Below are 19,954 nucleotides of genomic sequence, written 5' to 3' on the forward strand. Positions count from 1 at the left end.
CAAAGTGATATTTCTGCTTTTTAATATATCAAGTTTGCCATAGCTTTCCTTCCAAGGAGCAAGCATCTTGTTTAGAAAATGTATAGAGATTGTTATGACTGATGTGAAGAGGATGAAGGACGTCACAAGAAATAGTCTGATACAGCAATAGGCCAAAGAAAAAACTGTATCACGTGCTCAAATTGACCAATGAGTTAAGAGTTGAAGGCTGTCTCGAGTGTCAGGAATTCAATTCCACAGAAACAATAAAACTAAACCTCACAAAGGAACTTGGAACTCATCACCTAGCATCAGCCTCTGACTCATTGTTCTGCCCATCACTGGCTGGATGCCTGACACAGAAATACATCAGCAACCATGAAAGAAGGAACATTCTAAGAGGTATGAATATGGCTGATAGTTGTTATAATAAGTAACTATTAGATTGAAGATACTGATCTGTTATTTCAGGACAGGGCTTTGAGACTGTTACTTTTGCAGTCAGCAATCAAATAAAGGTCTAGAGAATAGAATATACAAAATAACAGGCCATAGACCTAATCCCTTCTCGGTGAGGCATGGGTATGGAGAAAACATAGATAATAGAGACCCTATCAGATGTCCTGAACTTGCTTTAGAATTTTAGGGCTGGCACAAGGGCCCAGCCAATGACCAGGGCCCATTTCCTGCACAGGGAGCATCTGATGGGTTTCAGGACATGTTACTACTGAATATGGCACCCTGGCATATTGAGGGCTTCCCAGGTGTGCAGTGGTAAAGAATATGCCTGCCAATGAAGGAGACGTAGGAGACACAGATTCTATTCCCAGGTGAGGAAGATCCCCTGGAGGAGGAAAAGGCACCCACTGTAATATTCTTGCCTGGAAAATTCCATGGACATAGGAGCCTGATGGACTACAGTTCATAGGGTCACAAAGAGTCAGACATGACTGAGTGTGCACACATTAGCTTATGGAATGTTTCAAGCTGAAGGAATTTGAGAGATGGAAGATTGTGCAGGAAGGATTTTCTGACATTCTGAAACAGATCATGAGATCTTCATATGAGAGGAGCCCTCTCTATGTCTAAGGGGGAAAAAGCATCTTTATCTCTGATCTAGGTGAATAGGTCTTGTAAGTTTCTCCTCTCTTACTACACTTAGCTTGTACCTTTGTTCTTACACGTCTGTCCATGTCTTCCCACTTTTTGTCAAACCTAGCGTAAAAATGCTCAGGTTTAATCACTTAGGGTCTCCATTTCCTTACAAGTGTTCCTATGTTCCTTATACTAAATAAATTTGTATGCTTTTATCTTATTAATCTGTCTTTTGTTACAGGGCCCCCAGCTGAGAATTTAGAAGTGTAGAAGGAAAAGTGTCCCCTACACTTCAAAGATTTGGGATAATTTAAGAGAATTAAGAGAGGTATATTCTCCCATTCTTATCTTCCCCCATCTGTCTTGCAGCTTACTTATTATAGCAAGACAAGAATTCATCTGCCTGAATTAGGACAAAGTGGAAACATTATCTCAGGAGTCAAGCACAGGCCCAGTCTTAACAACTTGGCCACTGGGTGAAAATCAATGTCAGTCAAGAAAAACTGTTCTCTACTAAGAATCACTGTGGAGTTAATCAAACATAGATATGCAAAGACCTCAGTCCCCCAAATTCAGATTCAGTAGGCCTAGGATCTTGGCATTATAAAAATTTTTATAGGCAATTCTGATGTGAGGTCAGGATTAGGGGACCCCTATCTAGGGACATGGATAACTTGGTATTGTTTTTCTCTGTAGTAGACTTGGAATACAATCAAGTTGTGGAACTTCAAGGAGAAGGGAGACTATTCTAATACATAGGCTATAGAAAAAGATACTTGAGTGCTAGGCAAACAGACATCTTAAAACATTTTTTTAAATTAATGGGCTTGTTGGTTCAGAGCAATTTTATTTTATTTTTTAAAGATATTTATTTATTTAAAGATATTTATTTTTGAAAGATATTATTTATTTATCTAGGCTGTACTGGGTATTCATCACAGTGTGTGAGCTTCCCTAGTTGTGTTAGGCAGGCTTCTCCTGTTGTCTGGCGCTCAGGCTTATTTGTCTCACAGCATGTGGGATCTTAGTTCCCGGACCAGAGATCCAACCCTTGTCCTCTGCATTGGAAAACAGATTCACCACCATTGGACCACCAGGGAAGTTCCCAGGACAAAATTTTAGATTCACAGAAAAATTGAGTAGAAAGTACAAAGAGTTCCCATAGGCCTCTTCTTCCTTTTCCCTTCTCCTAACCACACAGTTCAAAATTTTCCTATTATTAACATTTTATTTTACTGTAGTGCTTATGTTACAATTGATAAATCAGTATTAATACAGTAATACTGGGACTTCCTTGATGACCCAGTGATTAAGAATCCACCTTTCCATGCAGGGGACACAGGTTCAATCCCTGGTCTGGGAACTGAGATCCCACACACCACAGAGCAACTGAGCCTACATCTGAGCCTGTGCACTCTGGAGTCTGGGCGCAGCAACTACTGAGCCCACACGTGACAACTAGAAAGTCCATATGCCACAACCAAATAGCCCACATGATGCAACTAAGACCAGAGGCAGCCAATAAAATTATTTTTTTAAGTACATTATTATTGACCAAAGTCCACAACTTACACTAGAATTTGTTCTTGCTGTACACATTTTTGACAAGTGCATAATGTCATTGTATGGGAAGAAAGTTTTCCTTAGCACTCTTAGTTTCCTTGGCTGGGTCTGAAAATTCAACAGACAAAGATCAATAGAAGAAAAGCATACAAATATTATTAAATGTTCACATGCACATGGGAGCATTCACAAGAAAATGAAAATCTAAATAAGTGGACACAGCAGGAAGCTTTTATACCCTTTAGACAAAGAAGCAATACCTTTGTAAAGAATTGACAAGACAAAGGGGTTTGGTCTCTGGATAATACACCAGAGACCAGACATAGTATATCCCTTCACCATACTATCTCTGGATAGTAAATGGTGAAGAAATAACTAAAAAGATAGTTTTCGAGATTTATTTGCAGATTCCACTGGTGTCCTCACTGGGATGATGACAGTCTCTCTCCAGTAAAAGGAAAATTTATTTTCTGCCTTTGGACAGAAAGGGAAAAGCTTGTTTTGCACGTCATGATTCTTAATTGACTTCAGTGCAAAATAATTTTGATGTCAAAGAGCCATATTTTGGGATGACATGTTCTGGTTTCTTTCAGTATGAACACGAAACATCTCTCCATTTATTTATATCCTCTTTTGATTTATTTCATCAAAGTTTTATAGTTCTCCTCATATTAATCTTGTACATATTTTATTAGATTTACACCTAAGTATTTCATTTTTCTTTGGTGTTAATGGAAATGTTAGTGTCTTTATTTCAAATCCCAATTGTTCATTGCTGGTATATAAAAAAGCAACCAATTTTTGTATATTAACCTTGTATCCTGTAGCTTTGCTATAAACAGACTAAATTTTACCCTGAAGATTATTGCAGCCATTAAAAGTATTGGGTAAGAGTGTTTCACTGTTACATTTATGCTCAAGAAATGTTAATCTGGAAGTAATGTGTAGAATGGATTGGACGCAAAAGAGACTAAAGGCAGAGAGTCCATGTAGGAAAATTTTATGTGAGTCCTCTATGAGACAATAGGTTCTGAATAAGGATATTGCAGCCCCAATGAAAAAATAGGAAAAGGTTTAACAGACAAATACCCTAAATGTGCTCTGCTTCATATGTGTGGGTCTCTTCTTACAATTTCCTCTTTGGGATGCCCTTGCCATCTTCTTCACCTAACTTCTAATTAATCCTCAAAGCTCAGAGCAGGTGTTGTGCCTTCCAAAATTACCTCCTTTCTACTGTCTCCTGGAGAAGGCAATGGCACCCCACTGCAGTACTCTTGCCTGGAAAATCCCATGGAGAGAGGAGCCTGGTAGGCTGCAGTCCATGGGGTCGCTAAGAGTCAGACACGACTGAGCGACTTCACTTTCACTTTTCACTTTCATTCATTGGAGAAGGAAATGGCAACCCACTCCAGTGTTCTTGCCTAGAGAATCCCAGGGATGGGGGAGCCTGGTGGGCTGCTGTCTATGGGGTCGCACAGAGCCGGACACGACTGAAGCGACTTAGCAGCAGCAGCAGCTACTGTCTCCAGTTACCTTGATCACAGCTGTAAGTGCTACTTACATTTATTAATATATTATGTATTAATCCATTTACCTATCTCTATCATGAGTCCTGGGTGTTCACTGGAAGGACTGATGCCAAGGCTGAAACTCCAATACTTTGGCCACCTCATGCGAAGAGTTGACTCATTGGAAAAGACCCTGATGCTCGGAGGGGTTGGGGGCAGGAGGAGAAGGGGACGACAGAGGATGAGATGGCTGGATGGCATCACCAGCTAGATGGACATGAGTTTGAGTAAACTCTGGGAGTTGGTGATGGACAGGGAGGCCTGGCGTACTGCGATTCATGGGGTTGCAAAGAGTCAGACAAGACTGAGCGACTGAACTGAATTGACTGATCATGAGCTCATGAATCAGAGTAGCCCAGTAGCTGGCCTAAAAAACATACACATAAATGAATAATTCATTCAAGTCTATTGTTGAAATTCATATACCAAGTATGTGACAGTTATTACATCAGATTTTCATGTATATTTTCTCCTAAGGAACTGAAATCATAAAACTTGCAAAAAAAAAAATGAAGCTTCAAGTAAGGAAGGAAATACCATTTCATATCAGGAAGTGATCAGTTCCTCAAAACTGTGTTTTAAGTCTCATTGTTTCTAAAATAAGCTTACTCTCCCTATGTCTACAGTGTAATTGATACTATTTTAAATAGCAGGTTTGAAAATCTAAGTGTTTCATCCATACTGTCCATAAGAAATTCATCTTCCAAGCTATAGGTTTCTCTTTCTTAGGGTTCAGAACCCTTCCCCACGCAGGCAGACCTAGCATGCCTGGGATGAGAACAACAGACAAAAGCTTTTGGTCCTGGGACTAACTACTGCTGCTGGAGCCGCATCGTGGAGACCTGGTAAGCCCCATAGCTGGGGAGACAGTGGGCAGTGAAGATAACTGGGAGATCCAGGTCAAATAGAAGGAGGGCAAATGTTTCAGGAAGGAAGAGACAAGGTTTCTTTTTCTTTGTAAAAATATTTATTTGGTTGCGTTGGGTCTTAGTTGCTGCATGCAGGATCTTTGATCTTCATTGTGGCATGCAGGATCTTTAGTTGTGGCATGTGGGATCTAGTTTCCAGACCAAGGATTGAACCTGGGCCCTCTGCATTGGGAGCTCAGAGTCTTAGCTATTGGACCACCAGGGATCCTGGGAAGAGACAAGGTTTCTGACATGGGCAGGATCACACACACGAGAGTAGGTCAAAGAGAACAAGATTTACCAACCAGAGGAAAGGTTGTCTTACCTCAAATTCCTCCTCACTGAGCTTTAGTTTCTTCAAAACTATGAGACTCAAGTGAGAAAGAAGATGGTTTTAAAAAAAAAAAAGAGCTATAAAATCGTAAAAGGCAGAATACAAATCTTAATGGTTACGAGCAATAATTTCTCTCTTGTTGCTTCTACTGCTATGATCTATTCTCTCTCTCGTTGCACAGAAAAGATGGGGCCACATCTTCTGGGACGTTCTTCTGTCCTCTTATTGCTGCTGGGAATGTGGTGGGCAGTGCGTCCTCTTGGTGCAGTGCCAAAAAATCTCACCAAGGCTCGCTGGTTTGAAATTCAGCACATACAGCCGGGGCTTCTCCCATGCAACAAGGCAATGAGTGGCGTCAATAACTACACGCGGCACTGTAAGCCTGAAAACACCTTTCTGCACAGCTCCTTCCAGGATGTGATTGCTGTCTGTGACTTGCCCAACATCATCTGTAAGAACGGCCAGCACAACTGTCACCAGAGTCCAAAGCCTGTCAACCTGACTCAGTGCAATTTCATTGCGGGAAGGTATCCTGACTGCCGCTACCACGACGCCGCCCAATACAAGTTCTTCGTTGTCGCCTGTGACCCCCCTCAGAAGACCGACCCCCCTTATCATTTGGTTCCTGTACACTTAGATAAGATTGTTTAAAGGTCACTTTGTTTCTCGCTTAGCACAAATTCTCTTATGATCTCCTCTGATTTTCTTGTCTTTTATTGATTTTCCTGGTTCCCATAGAAGGAAAAAGGAGAGTATTGGAAAAATTAGAGTGATGAGGATACCAGACCAGAGCTGGAACAAAAAAAAGTCAGATTCTTTTCTGCTTTGGAGCTCTGTGTTTTGAAGGAAGGTAGTAGATAAAAGGGTAATGGAGGGTCCAGACTTCCATATTTTTAACCTTAGGAATTTGGCCAATGTTTGCTGTATTGTGTTCAGAGCAATAAAACCATTTTTGGTTGCATTATAATGAGTGTGTGTATAAGTAGGTTTGAGATCCCTTTCATGTCATTGCCAGCCTGGAGCTATCTAGGCCTGCATTTGCCAATATTCTAAGAACTACTTTGGCCCTAGGCAAACTTTGAGGTTATTTAGCAACCTGGGGCCTCCGCCAGGTTTCTGGGATTAAAGAGCAAGAAAATTCTCCATCCCTTCAAACTCTGCTCATAGCTTTACATATTTCCCTTGAAATAATTGTCTGTGTTTGTTGGAGGTGGCACTGATCCAGAGTGCTAATGGCATTTCATACACAGGTTCTAACACTGGTAACTGAGGCATCCTAGATCTTAACTATTTGTTTCTATATTTAATCAGATAATGTTTTAAATATCAATAGTTGAAGGGGCCTTCCCTGGTGGTACAGAGGATATGGGTTCAATCCCTGGTTCATTGGAAGATTTGAACTCTGAAGAGCAACTCACCCCATGCACAAGTGCTGAAGCCCCTGTGCCTAGAGCCTGAGCTACTAAACCAGAGAAGCCCCTGCAATGGGAAACCTGCTCACCGCAACAAGGAGTAGCCCCCACTCACCGCAGCTAGAAAAGGCCAGTGAGCAACAATAAAGACCCAGTTCAACCAAAAATAATAATAAAAAAAATAATAGTGATAATAATCCACAGTAACCTTAGAGTCAAGTCTCCCATTCTCTATTAGAATGAACAAAGAGAAAGCATCGATCACGGGGGTTGGGGGGTGCTGGGGGGGAAGCACTGGGAAACTAAAAACATTCTTGTTCTACTCATTGGGGTTTTGGAACAGATTTTTTTTTTTTAAATCATATACATCTTTGTTTACTGCAACAACAGGTTTAATCAGCCTAAGGGAGTTGTGACTTTCATTCAACTGTCCCTTTGAGGGGTCAGACTCGTGGATACCCTTTAGACTCTGGCTCCTGACACATTGCTCACTCCGGTGGGTGCCCAATCTTTTGCCTCAGTTCCTGCTATGATATCGTGTGTCATAGGATTTCTCTCCCTTTGTACCTCAGCTTCCAACACTTGGTAAGAGAAAGTGCGTGTGGTTCACCCTAATGACATCGGTGCCTCGTTTTCAACTTGTGTGTCTTATTTCCTAATCACCCATCAGGAAGGGCGTGGTTGTCACGGAGCAGGAGGAAGCCGTGTCTGGAGGCATTCCTGGTAGCCACAGCTGGTGCTGTGCTGCTCCTGGCAGCTAGAACGTAGAGAGTCCAGGGAGGCTCTAACAGCCTTCAGAACAGGATGCCCTCGACAGGATGAGTGGGTGGCGGAGGCAGTAGCACTGTGACGGAGAGGCCCTGGACCAGGTCCTCTGGGAGGGCCCGCTGAGTCTGTCACTGGTGAGTCTGACTTGCCCACACCCTTGTTTGAGTGGATGCTGTGTCCTGGAATAGGTATTTGATTTAGAAATTGAAGGACTGGGATTAAGAATTTAAGCCTTAGGAGTAAGGGAGAAAAAATAATTTTCCACAAACCCTTCTAGGTTCTTGGCCTAGATCCCTCTGTAATAAAAAGATTAGCAGAAAAAACAATTTTAGTTACACATGTACATATGGGAGCCCCACAAAGATATGAGCCTCAAAAGACAGGAAACCCTGAGGGGTTTTAGAGTCTGTGTCTCTAGTGGCATCCCAGGGCCAAGCCTGGTTCCAGGACCATTAGTGCTGGCTTAGAAATGCCACAGTTCTCAGGGGAAACAAGCTAAGTAAACAATTCATATATATCTCTTACCCACAGAGTATGGAAACAGAATTTGAGTATCAGGTCAGATGACACTGTACTTTTAAAATTTTATATTGACTACAGGAGGTGGAGCCAATAAAAACATTATGCCCCTCTTACTGCTTTACTTATTGACTTAGCTATTTTAACAAGTTCCACTGGGGGGAGGGGGCAGTGGAGAAGAATACAATTGAAAACCGTTTCACTGATAAATTAAATACTGTTTTTAATTTGTAATGCTTTGGGGATTTTTTTGTTGTTGTTTTGAAAATGCCACACTATCTGTGCTGTGCTGTGCTTGGTCACATCCAACTCTTTGTGACCCCATGGACTACAGCCTGCCAGGCTCCTCTGTCCATGGGGATTTTCCAGGCAAGAGTACTGAAGTGGGGGAAAATAAAGAGTACTGAAGTGGGTTGCCATGCCCTCCTCCAGGGGATCTTCCCAACCCAAGGATCAAACCCAGGTCTCCTGTGTTGCAGGCAGATTCTTTACTGACTGAGCCCCCAGGGAAGCCCAAGAATACTGGAGTGGGTATCCTATCCCTTGCACACTATCTACACAAGGCTAATAGAAACAGAAAAGGTGATGTTTACACATGAGGCAAGTCCATAGAGGAAGCCTGTGTGTGGGTGGCAGAAGCAAGGCCCAAGAACCTCATGGGAAGGGAGAGCACATGCTCTTGAGGAGAGGAATTCTTCTGGAGCTCCTCACTCTTCTTGATAGATTTTATCCTACCCTGCCCTCCCTCATGGCCTTCTTTCATTTTTAATGTGATTAATTACTTTTCAAAAATTAACCAGTGTAGATAAATACAAACTAATATATAGCACGCAAATAAATATTGCTTTTTATTTGCTTACTATTTAAAAATATATATATATATAAACATTGGAGTCCACTTTATTCCTCTCTCCATTTCCATTCCTCTTAACTCTTCTCAAATGAAGTCATAAATTTAGGATGTTTCCAGACCTATTTTTTATATTTATACCTCATGTATGATATATTAATAAACAAAATATAGTTTTCATGTACAATTTTAAAATAATTTACATAAATATTATCATGTAATACAAATCATTCTGCAAGTTGTTGTTTTTGTTCATTCAGCAGTTTCTTTTTTAAGATTCGTCAGTATTAAAATATATCTTATTGTTCTTTTATTATTACTGATGTTTTTCCCTGTGTATTAATAAACCGTTATTTATTTATCAATCATCTGTTGATGGATTTTTGGGATGCTCCCAAATTTCCACTCTAATAAGCAATGTTGCAGTGATATCTTTGCACATTTCTTTGTATGTACATTTCTTTGTGTGCAAAAGTTTTTACCGAGGTATATCTAGATGTGGAATTTCCAAGTCATATATATTTTTAATTTTGCCAAATATTGCTGTATTTTCTTCAAACTTCTCAACTGAAAGAAAGACACCCAGTGTAAGAACTGAAAGTTTAAGTTGTATTCATGGTCTTACTGAGGACTAGAGCCTGGGAGACAGCCTCTCAGTTAGTTCTGAGGAACTGTTTCAAAGAGGTAGGGAAAGAATCAGCTTATACATGAGTTTTTTGGCTCGGGAATACATTCAGTCAAGCATGGTGGTGGTGGTGGTTTGGTCCCTAAGTCATGTTTGACTCATGACCCTGTGGACTGTAGCCCACCAGGCTTCTCTTCCATGGGATTTTCCAGGCAAGAATACTGGAATGGGTCGCCATTTCCTTCTACAGGGAGGATTGCAGGTGGATTCTTTACTACTGAGCCACCAGGGAAACAGTCAAACATACATCTTGGTAAAAGATTACTGTTAATCACAAAGAACAGACAACCTCAAATTAATTATTTTAGTGATTTTTATGTATGAGAAGGGGCAAGAATCAGGAGTCATTGACATTATTCCTGAGATAACTATCCAGGGGCCTGTTTATTCAGAGCACAGAGTATTTCATCCTGTTTTTCATCCTCAGTTCCCCAGAGGGTGCCCTGTCAGAGAGCCATTGCAGTGGGTTGCAGCCTAATCCTTGTATAACTGGGTGATGGAAAATGTTCTTTGTTCTTCTTTGTTCACAAACTGATTGGAGTAGATTGTGTTTTTCAAAGATGTCCATGTCAATATATCTCATTCTCTATGCTCCTCTTATAGTGTAATATTGACTCTTCTCTATCAGAAAGGTCTACATTCTCTTTCCTTGAGTATGGCTTAGTCTTAGAAACTCCCTTCTAATGAACAGAATGTGGTGAGAATGATACTGTATGACTTCCAAAGCCAGGTCATAACAGGTGATACAGCTTCTGCCTCACTTTCTATGTTGTGGGACACCCACACTTGGATCCAATCATCATGCTATGAAGAAGATGGTGCCACGTGGAGGCCTTGTATAGATAATCCAGCCAGCAGGTCCAGCTAAGGTATCAGCCAACATGAACCATCCAATATATGGGTGAATAAACCTTCAGATGATTCCAGCTCCCAACCTCTGAGTCTTCCATCTGCAGCCTCAGACATTGGAACAGAGACAAGCTGCTCCCATTATGTCCTATCTGAACCGTTGGATCACTGGGAGCATAAGAAATGATTGTTTTATGTCACCAAGTTTGGGGATAACTTGTTGCACACATGTATTAACTGAACCATTGATTGTTTAATTTCACTCTCTCACCAGAAACTATGGTGTATGAGTCTTCGTAGCTCAATTATTTGTCTCTGGCAAAACATAAGAGTATAATGGCCCAGCATTTTTGCCAATCTGATTGGTATGAAAGCACAGTATCGTTGTATAGGGGGAAGAAAAAAACAATGCTATTTGTAATTTTAGATCCTTTACTCCTAGTACATTGCCTGACAATTCCTAGTACAATGCCTGACACTAATGGGTTTCTCTCTGTTTTTTTTAGTTTTTTGGCCATGCCGCACATAGGATCTTAGTTCCCCAACCAGGGATCAAACCTCTCTTCCCTCCTGTGGAAGCATAGAGTCCCAGCCACTGAAATGCCAGGGAATTCCCACTGGTGGGCTTCTAATAAATATATAAAAGATGCTAAAATATAAACAAATTCCAATCAGGAGTGGAAAAAGTTAGACAAGTATAGGACTTCCCTGGTAGTCCAGAGGTTAAGACTCCGTGCTTCCAATGCAGATGCTGTGGGTTTGATCCCTGGTCAGAGAAGGAAGATCCCACATGCCTTGTGATGTGGCCACCCCCCCAAAAAAAGTTACACAACTACAAATTTAAAGACATTTTACAAATGAACCAACCCATAACCATCAAAACATCACAATACTGAAAGACAAAGAAAGACTGAATAAATGGAGACACATAATTAAAAAGGGCTTCCCTGGTGGTTCAGATGGTAAAGAATCTGCCTTCAATGCGAGAGACCTGGGTTCGATCCCTGGCTTGGGAAAATACCCTGGAGGAGGGCATGGCAACCCACTCCAGTATTCTTGCCTGGAGAATCCCCAAGGACACTGGAGCCTGGTGGGTTACAGTCCATGGGGATCGCAAAGAGTCAGACGTGACTAAGCACAGCACCTTCACAACACATATTAAAAGAGACTATAGAGACATGACTAAATGCATGGTATGAGCCTGGATGGTATCCTGAAACAAAAAAAAAATTTTTTTTCTTTTGTTAAAGATAGCAGTTGACGAAAGTTGAATATAGTCTGCAGGTTAGATAATAGTATAGTTTTAATGCAAATTTCCTGTTTTTGATAAGTATACTTATATTAAACCCTTATAAAAAGAGCGTTCTTGTTTTTAGGAAATGTATAGTGTACTTAGGGAAAAAGGCAATATGTCCATAACTTATTCTCAAAAAAATTGTATATCTGTACATAAATATATGACTAATACAGCAAATGAGGCTCCCTGGTGGCCCAGTGGTAAAGCGCCTGCCAATGCAGGAGATGCAAGTTCGATCCCTGAGTTGGGAAGAGCCCCTGGAGAAGGAAAAGGCAACTCACTCCAGTATTCCTGCCTGGGAAATCCCATGGACAGAGGAGGCTGGTGAGCTACAGTCTATGGGGTCTCAAAAGTGTTGGACACAACTTAGCAACTAAACAACAATCATAAAGCAAATAGGAAAGATGTTATTGCTTAGAGAATATAGACAAACAGTGTACAGGAATTCTTTGTATCATTTTTGCAGCCATTCTGTACATCTGAAATTATTTCAAAATAAAAAGTTAAAAAACAATTTCAGCACAAACATTTACTACTTGTACAAGTTACTTACCTTTGCAGATAATCAGTGCCTCATTTACTAACACGAAATGAAATATTTCCTGTCATGTGGTGGGCAAGAAGTGCCACAGCTATCTGAGATTCTGGCCCCTAAATGTGAATTTATGAGTCATGCCAACAAGCAGCACCACTCCCTACATGAGGAACTTAAGGATGTCATAGTCATCAGTGATCACAGCCCTCCAGTGTGACCTAAGGGAATTCAAGAAGAGCAGAACTTTTCTGTAAAAATGCAGGATGTTGGCCCCAGATAATTGAGATGCATATGCAAGGAATGACTTCAATAATCTCAGAATCTCGCATCTTCCCATACATAGGTTGCTGCTGCTGCTAAGTCATGTTCAACTCTGTGCAACCCTATGGACTGCAGCCCACTAGGTGCCTCTGTCCCTGGGATTCTGCAGGCAAGAATACTAGAGTGGGTTGCCATTTCCTTCTCCAGGGATCTTCCAGACCCAGAGATCAAACCCAGGTCTCTTACATCTTAACTTCATTGGCAGGCAGGTTCTTTACCACTAGCGCCACCTGTCATCCCACTAAATCCCTTAACTTGATATCTGGTTTTCCTTACTCACCAATTATCTTTGATGTTCCCACTGCCTGTGGGGGTCCTAAACATTCACACCAAGTAAAACACTCTCTACTTTCAGGTTGTGGCTAATTTTTAAGTCGACACTAAGATAAGATATTATGTCTACTTACTTTCCTTTATGGAATCTACCAAACTCCACTCTGGCACCCTGAAAATCACCAGGTATAGAAATGTGAAAAAGACCCAGTCGATAGTAGCTTTAAGCTAAGTGGAAAAAACAACCAAGAAAACTGGAATGTTTAACAAAAAGTGATTATTACTAGTTCTCGGAGTGGCTTCAAGACCTGAATGACCCAATGTAGATACAAGCATACGTATAAGAGATTTAATGAAATTCCTGGTATATCGTAAAAGTAGTTCCATCTTCCTTTTGGATGATTACAAGCTTCAAGGAAAGTTTTTTTAGCCCTCTTAAAAAAAAATCCTCAAATAGCCCCCTTTCTAGCCAGCTTTCATCCTCCTGTCTTGCTCTCCCCACCCCACCACTGTGACTTGCCACAGCAGTCTGGCACCCCTGGTGTCTCTCTGTGTTCAAATTTCCTCTTATTATAAGGACACCAGTCACACTGGATTAGGGCCTATCTAAGGGCTCATTTTAATTTATTCACTTCTTTAAAGAGCTTCACTTCAATTGCATCTCACATTTCCAACAAGGTAGGGCTTTAGACATAAATTTTGGGAGAACACAATTCAACCTGTAAAAGAGATTATTAAAAGAAGTTTCATAAGCATCCCAAGGAATTAAGTGATGGTGGAGGTGGTGTTCAGTCTCTAAGTTGTTTCTGTTAAGGCATCCTTATATTTAGGTCTTTAAAAGCAATTTGACAACTTTTCTGAAGTGAGGATACAATGCATAAAGTTAACCTGTTCCCTAGTCTTAGGACAACTGTTTTGTGGTGTCTACCAGTGGTTTGGGGGATTTCACAGACAGCAGCTTCTAAGTTCTAGACCCACCACGTGGATCTGTTCTCTGGGAGCCTTGAAGCTGGGACAGTACAGGCGATGAAGAAGGCACAGGAGGTTAGAAGAAAGACAGAGGGAATTATAATGTGGTGTAAGGATGTATGGATGAGACTTAGAGAGAAAAAAGGATGAGAAAACAAGATCAGAAATGATGGCACACTTGCGTGGGTTCTGTTGACTACCTGGAGGGTTATGACTAAATCAGGTCACTCAGGAGTAGGAGAAACATCTGTTTTGTTTTGTTTTTCTCACAAGAAATAGAGCTCTGCTTTTCCAGAATTCCATCTTCTTTTCTTGGGCTCTCGGGATTATTTCTATGGCAAGCCTGGTATTTTACCTAAACTCAGTAGTATGGTGCCCAGTACTTACTGTTTTTACAGTCTCCATGTACTCTTGCAATTCCTTCAAAAATTAATATAACGAGGGATATTTTTAAAAAATCAGTTCTTTCCTCAATATGTTTCTTTACCGGCTGTTGCCTGTGCGCCACAACTACTGAGCCCCTGCTTTATAGCCTATGACCTGCAAGTACTGAGCCCGAGTGCTGCGACTACTGAAGGCCGGGCACCTTAGAGCCAGTGGTCTGCAACTAGAGAAGCCCCGCAGCTAGAAGCCCTCACATTGCAACTAGAGAGAGAGTAGCCTCCACTCCCCCGCACCCAGCCATAAAGACGCAGCACAGCCAAAAATAAATTTTAAAAAAATCATTTGACTGTAATTGTGTGGGTATGTCTCTGGCCTGTCTATGCTGTTCCATTGATTTATGTGTTTATTCTTCCACCAATTCACACAGAAATATGTACTTAGATGTTCAAAGCAGCTATCTTCATAATCACCCAGAATGGAACCAGTGCAAATGTCCAACAGGTGAGTGGATAAATAAGCTGTGGAACATCCACAGCAATAAAAAGAAATGAACCATTAATTCACACAACGACTTGAATAAATCAAAGGCATTGAGGAAGTGAGATGAAACTATCCTACCTACACTTGTTACAAGCCACAAAGAAACCCAAAGTGCATGGGGAATTTACTGAATGCTTTGCAGACGTGCTTGCGATTTGTCCCCTAGAAAGTAGCTCCTGGGAGACAGTTTTGAAGGGCTTCCAGGACTGTCATGGTCTAGTCTCCAGGAAATTCACTCTCATTCTGAACCTTCTACCTGGACCTCCATCATGCATCATGAATCATGCACACGGAGGGCTGTCTCACATTCGTGATCCATTCCCCAAACCAGTACTGAAGCGCCTTTCATCACAGACAGGAAGATGAGCACCCCTTAGTGCTCCCACGTGCTCTGTGAGGGCTGAATCAGGCTAAGGAGGCAAGAGTGGAGATTGGCAGCTGCCTTTCATTTTCCAGTTAGAAAGAAAGCTCAAAGTGCAAATACTGACGAGACAGCACTTGGAAAGAAAGAACATGACGTGATGGTCCTGTACTCTGTTCATTGAAGGACTCATTTAAGGTGTGGATGACTGATCTGTTTCAGGTTGGAAGACTATTGGCTGCTGGAATTGAAGGGAAATTTACCACAGAGAGAGGCAGGAGATAATCAGCCTGTCGAAAGAGACAGAAGACACTGTGGTTTTGTCGGTACAGGTAAGACTGCAGGAGCAAGGAGTGTGCTGGGAGGCATTTTACCTGTCCACCAAGAATGCAGAATTCCTGGAGCTTGTTTGGTTTGAAGAATCTTCTGACAATTAACACTATCCTTCTTAGAAGAATCACTAGATATGGTCATTTCTGTCATGATGCAGATACCCACCTTCACATGTTAGCACCTCAGTTTTCAGATTAATCTGCCTGGGTTAGTCTTCTGGAAGAGGTTAGTACTCCTTTATTTACGGGGTAGCAAGACTCCCCCACAGAAGGGAAACCTTTTTTTTGGCCGCACCACGTGGCATGCGGGATCTTAGTTCCTAGACCAGGGATAGAATTCAGGCTCCTGCAGGGGAAGCCTGGAGTCTTAACCGATGACTGCCAGGGAGGTCCCCCGAAAAGAGATCTCTGATTTGTCTCCCAACAACTGCTGTTTCTCCTCGACTCTGCCTGATGTCTCTAGGACAAGACTTGATCTTTCCCATTTCGGTGTCCTGTTCAGAGCACTTCCCGCCCCATCCACACCCACACCTTCTGGTTCCCTGGCTGTCCAGGGCTGCACCCAGACCATCTGTTATCACCTATCACTTTATTCCCCAGATGGAGGCTCACATGGTCCCCTGGCCCAGAACCTGCAGGGAACCAGTAGTCAGAGCTGGTGACTGTGCAGAATAGAGGCAGCAAAACTCCAAGTGAGTGTTTGAACCTCCACTAACCATTCTCTTAGCTCTAGAAGGAGGGAAAAAGAGGAACTGCTGGTTTGGAAACAATAGTGAGAAGAAATTAAGAAAAATTCTATCTAAAGAAAACAGATCTAGAAACAAAGTTTCCCTTTTATTCCCTCCTCCATCCTCACTGTAAGGAGTGAGATCCCTACTACCACTGAATCAGCTATCCACCCCTATCCCCCACAGACCCCAGGGTTAAGCATTCACTTTACCTAAAAACACACAATCGATTCCACCATTTATAAATGTAGTACACATGATGACAGAACTGGTCAAGCTGGTTGGCAGTAGGATCTTTCTCTAGTTCTATGACCTTGTCTAGAGCCAGATGCAAGTATAAACAGGAAGTCATATGAAATGGTTAAGTGGTGACAGAAGCCGAGTCTAGTCTTTTCAATGGATATAATAAAGGGTTGTCGAGAAGTGAGCAGGCTCGCAGCCAAGTGCACTTAGAACCTGTGAGAGCCCCCAGCAGCTCAGGCAGGGAAAGCCGTGACTCCACAGCTCGCAGTGAAGGAGGGAGACTGGGGGATTTCACCTTGAGGAGATTCCAGTAGCAGAAAGAACAACGACAGGGAGGCCAGGACACCCAGGATTTGGTCTCAATCTGACACTAGCTAGCAGCCGCCAAGAGCAGGTCACTTAACCTTTCTAAGACTCAGGTTTCCCCCTGTAAAAGGCAGGGCTTTCTTTAGGTAGGGATGGCCAATGGGTGGCACATGTACACTCACCTCTGTGGAGCCTTTGGTAGAGACCACTGCTCCATCATATCACTGTTTAGGCATTTTTGTACACATTCTAGGCAGGCACTTCTAATTAGATTTGGTCCACAAGCTGAAATCTACTTATTTGAAATCCTTCCCGCATTTGGTGATCCCTGAGGTCCTTTCTAGCTTCTGAATGAAGGAGTCCAAGTTTGCAAGTAAGAGAGGACCATCTTTCTGATTTAGTAATAGCTCCCTCAAAAAAAGGAAAATGGGAATCTTAGGTCATAATTTCATAGTCTTCCTCTGCCCCTGAGTTCAAACAGGGTCTCCCCCTGGGTCTCACGATCTTTCCTTCTGTGCCAGAGATATTTGTATGTGAGCTTCACCCTCTGTCAGCTCACCCAGCATGACAGTGTCCCAAACTATAGATCCTTTTTAGCTAAAATTGCCCACGTGTTTATACTGGGTGTCAAGGAACCTACAAGGAGAGGAATTATCTTAGGGCAGTGAAAACCAAAAGTCAGAAGAGGTGGCATTTAAGGATTCCATTCCCCTCTCACCACAGATAACCGGATTCACGCTTCTCACCCCTGGCAAGAGAGCAATCACACGAACAATACCCAGGTGGGGACAATATCAGGAATTCAGATGGTTGCAAGTATGTTTTATTGAAAGAAGCAGTGATTTGGTTAACACAGGTCCCATCTCACAACCCTCTCCTCACCCCCCAAACCACCAGGGGCAAGACTCAGGTCAGGGGAGCAAGTGTGGGTTGGATAGAAGACTTAACCAGCTTGAGTTATTGCCCTCTTGCCAGGGAATCCTGTGTGTGTGTTTCCGGTAAGGTGTGCAGAGATAAGAGCCCTAACTAACTTCAGCTATTGCCCCCAGGGCAAGGAAACAAGGGGAGAGGCAGATGCCTTTGTGATGAAGTGGCGCATCTTGCTGCTCTGGCCTCAGGTGGAGACCTACACTGAAGCGTCGAAGTGGACTGGCACGTAAGGGTTTCCCTCGCAAGCCACAATAATGTGTTTCTCCGCCTGGGTGGCCTTGTAGACACAGTTGGGGTACTTGGAGTTGCCGCTCTCGCGGCAGTCTGTGATATGCATGGCGGAGTTGCTCTGGTAGCAGTTGGACTGCCCATTCTTGCAGGCAACATTTTTCTGGAAGCACACGGCCTGGACATCGGCCAGGGACTCGTGCACAAAGGTGTTCACCGGCTTGCATCGATCTTGGGTCATCTTCCGGCTCTGCATCATCTGGTTGCAGTAGTCGGAGCTGCTGGCAGAGGACATGCTGGGGTCCATGTGCTGCCGCTCAAACTTGGCGGCCGCAGATTCCTTGCCCAGGGAAGGCTGGACCCACACCAGCAGCATCACCAGGACCAGCAGTGGCAATACGACTAGAGACTTCAGAGCCATGATGACCTCACTCCCCTGGAGGAACCTGAATGAGAAAAGGGGGAGAGGAGGGAAAGCATCGCCTTAGAAAGGGAACCCCAGCTCCCACCTGTAGCCTCCCTGGCTTACAGTCAACCAGAAAGATGTCCCTGTTCCTAAGAGCTTTTCTAGGTAAGGAGACACTCACATATACTCTTCCCACAAACATATGACTCCCACTCCCTACAGAAGGGTCATCCTCCCCTCTGGGTGGTGACCCCAGAAGTGACCTAAAATCCTAGCAGTCTTGTCTTTGAATACAGAAAGTCTTTTATATGAAACATATTTGGAAAATAAAATACTTTTGTACCCAGCACTCATGCAGCTCATTAGGGGATCCTTTTGAATAAACCACTAAATAAATAAGTCAGATTTTGAATAAGCCGAGTTGTACCCCCAAAATAACCACCAGTATTCATCCGGATCACGGCTGACAGAGCCCTGTTGTCCTCCAGCATAAGGGAAACTCAGCCCCTGTCCTGTGTCTGACACCACACCATAAAGGACACCATTGTATTCCTATGAGAGATTCAAGCCTCCCCCAACCTGGAGGCTTCTCCTTTTCCAGCCCCGTGGGCTCTCTGCAGCCTGCATGCTCCATTCCTGACCCCAGCTCTGCTCCCTGCCCATGTCTGCCTGGCTCAATTCTCAGGCTAGTCTCACTCACCCTGGATCCTCCCTCTCAAACCCTCAAGCAGAAGCAGCTCCCGAGACCACTTCTTGGGCTGCTTACCTGGGTCTCTGGTTTGATGTCTGAGAGAAAGAAGGCAGTTTCTGCAATCATTCTCTTCCAGAGGTGTGGACCTTATACCGGTAAAAGGGGGCTTGGCTTCCAAGGAAGGTGGGAGGATCATCTTGGTCTCAGTCCACAGGAAAACAAGGTCATGTGAGGAAGGGTTGGGGAATTGCCCAGGGCACCTGGCCCAGTAGTGAACCATCCACCTGCCTATTCAGCAGACTCCCGGTTCTGTCCCTGGAGTGGGAAGATCCTTTGGAGAAGGAAATACCAACCCACTCCAGATCTTGCCTAGGAAATCCCATCGACAGAGAAGCCTGGCAGGCTACAGTCCAGACACAACTGAACACGCACGCACACCCTCTTTGGGGGACTGCTGGGGATAGTGAGCCTTTGCCAATAAAAACTTTTCTCTCTACAAAGAAGCAGAGAAAGCCACTGTAGCACTGATGCTCAAACTCCAACCAAGTCCATGTTCCACACTAAATAGCCCATGCATGTGTGCTAAGTCGCTTCAGTTGTATCTGACTCTTTGCGACCCTCATAGCTCAGTTGGTAAAGAATCTGCCTGCAGTGCAAGAGACCCTGGTTCAATTCCTGAGTCAGGAAGATCCTCTGGAGAAGTGATAGGCTACCCACTCCAGTATTCTTGGGCTTCCCTTGCAGCTCAGCTGGTAAAGAATCCGCCCGCAATGTAGGAGACCTGGGTTGGGAAGATCCCTGGAGAAGTGAAAGGCTACCCACTCCAGTATTCTGGCCTGGAGAATTCCAGGGTCACAAAAAGTCGAACGTGACTGAATGA

General features: G+C 43.1%; 1 protein-coding gene and 1 pseudogene across 1 annotated transcript; one reads left to right on the top strand and one right to left on the bottom strand.

Annotated features, from left to right (window-relative positions):
• Positions 1 to 4,790: 4,790 nt before the first annotated feature.
• RNASE6 (ribonuclease A family member k6) lies at positions 4,791 to 6,414 on the top strand. The gene is made up of 2 exons (XM_061158473.1): positions 4,791 to 5,050; positions 5,629 to 6,414. Exon 2 carries the CDS (start codon positions 5,634 to 5,636, stop codon positions 6,096 to 6,098), a length of 465 nt encoding a protein of 154 aa, XP_061014456.1. The 5' UTR covers positions 4,791 to 5,050; positions 5,629 to 5,633; the 3' UTR covers positions 6,099 to 6,414.
• Positions 6,415 to 17,633: 11,219 nt separating this feature from the next.
• LOC133066525 (ribonuclease pancreatic-like) lies at positions 17,634 to 18,585 on the bottom strand (annotated as a pseudogene).
• Positions 18,586 to 19,954: the final 1,369 nt, after the last annotated feature.

The sequence above is a fragment of the Dama dama genome, chromosome 12, assembly GCF_033118175.1.
Source record: "Dama dama isolate Ldn47 chromosome 12, ASM3311817v1, whole genome shotgun sequence".
Classification (NCBI taxonomy): Eukaryota; Metazoa; Chordata; class Mammalia; order Artiodactyla; family Cervidae; genus Dama; species Dama dama.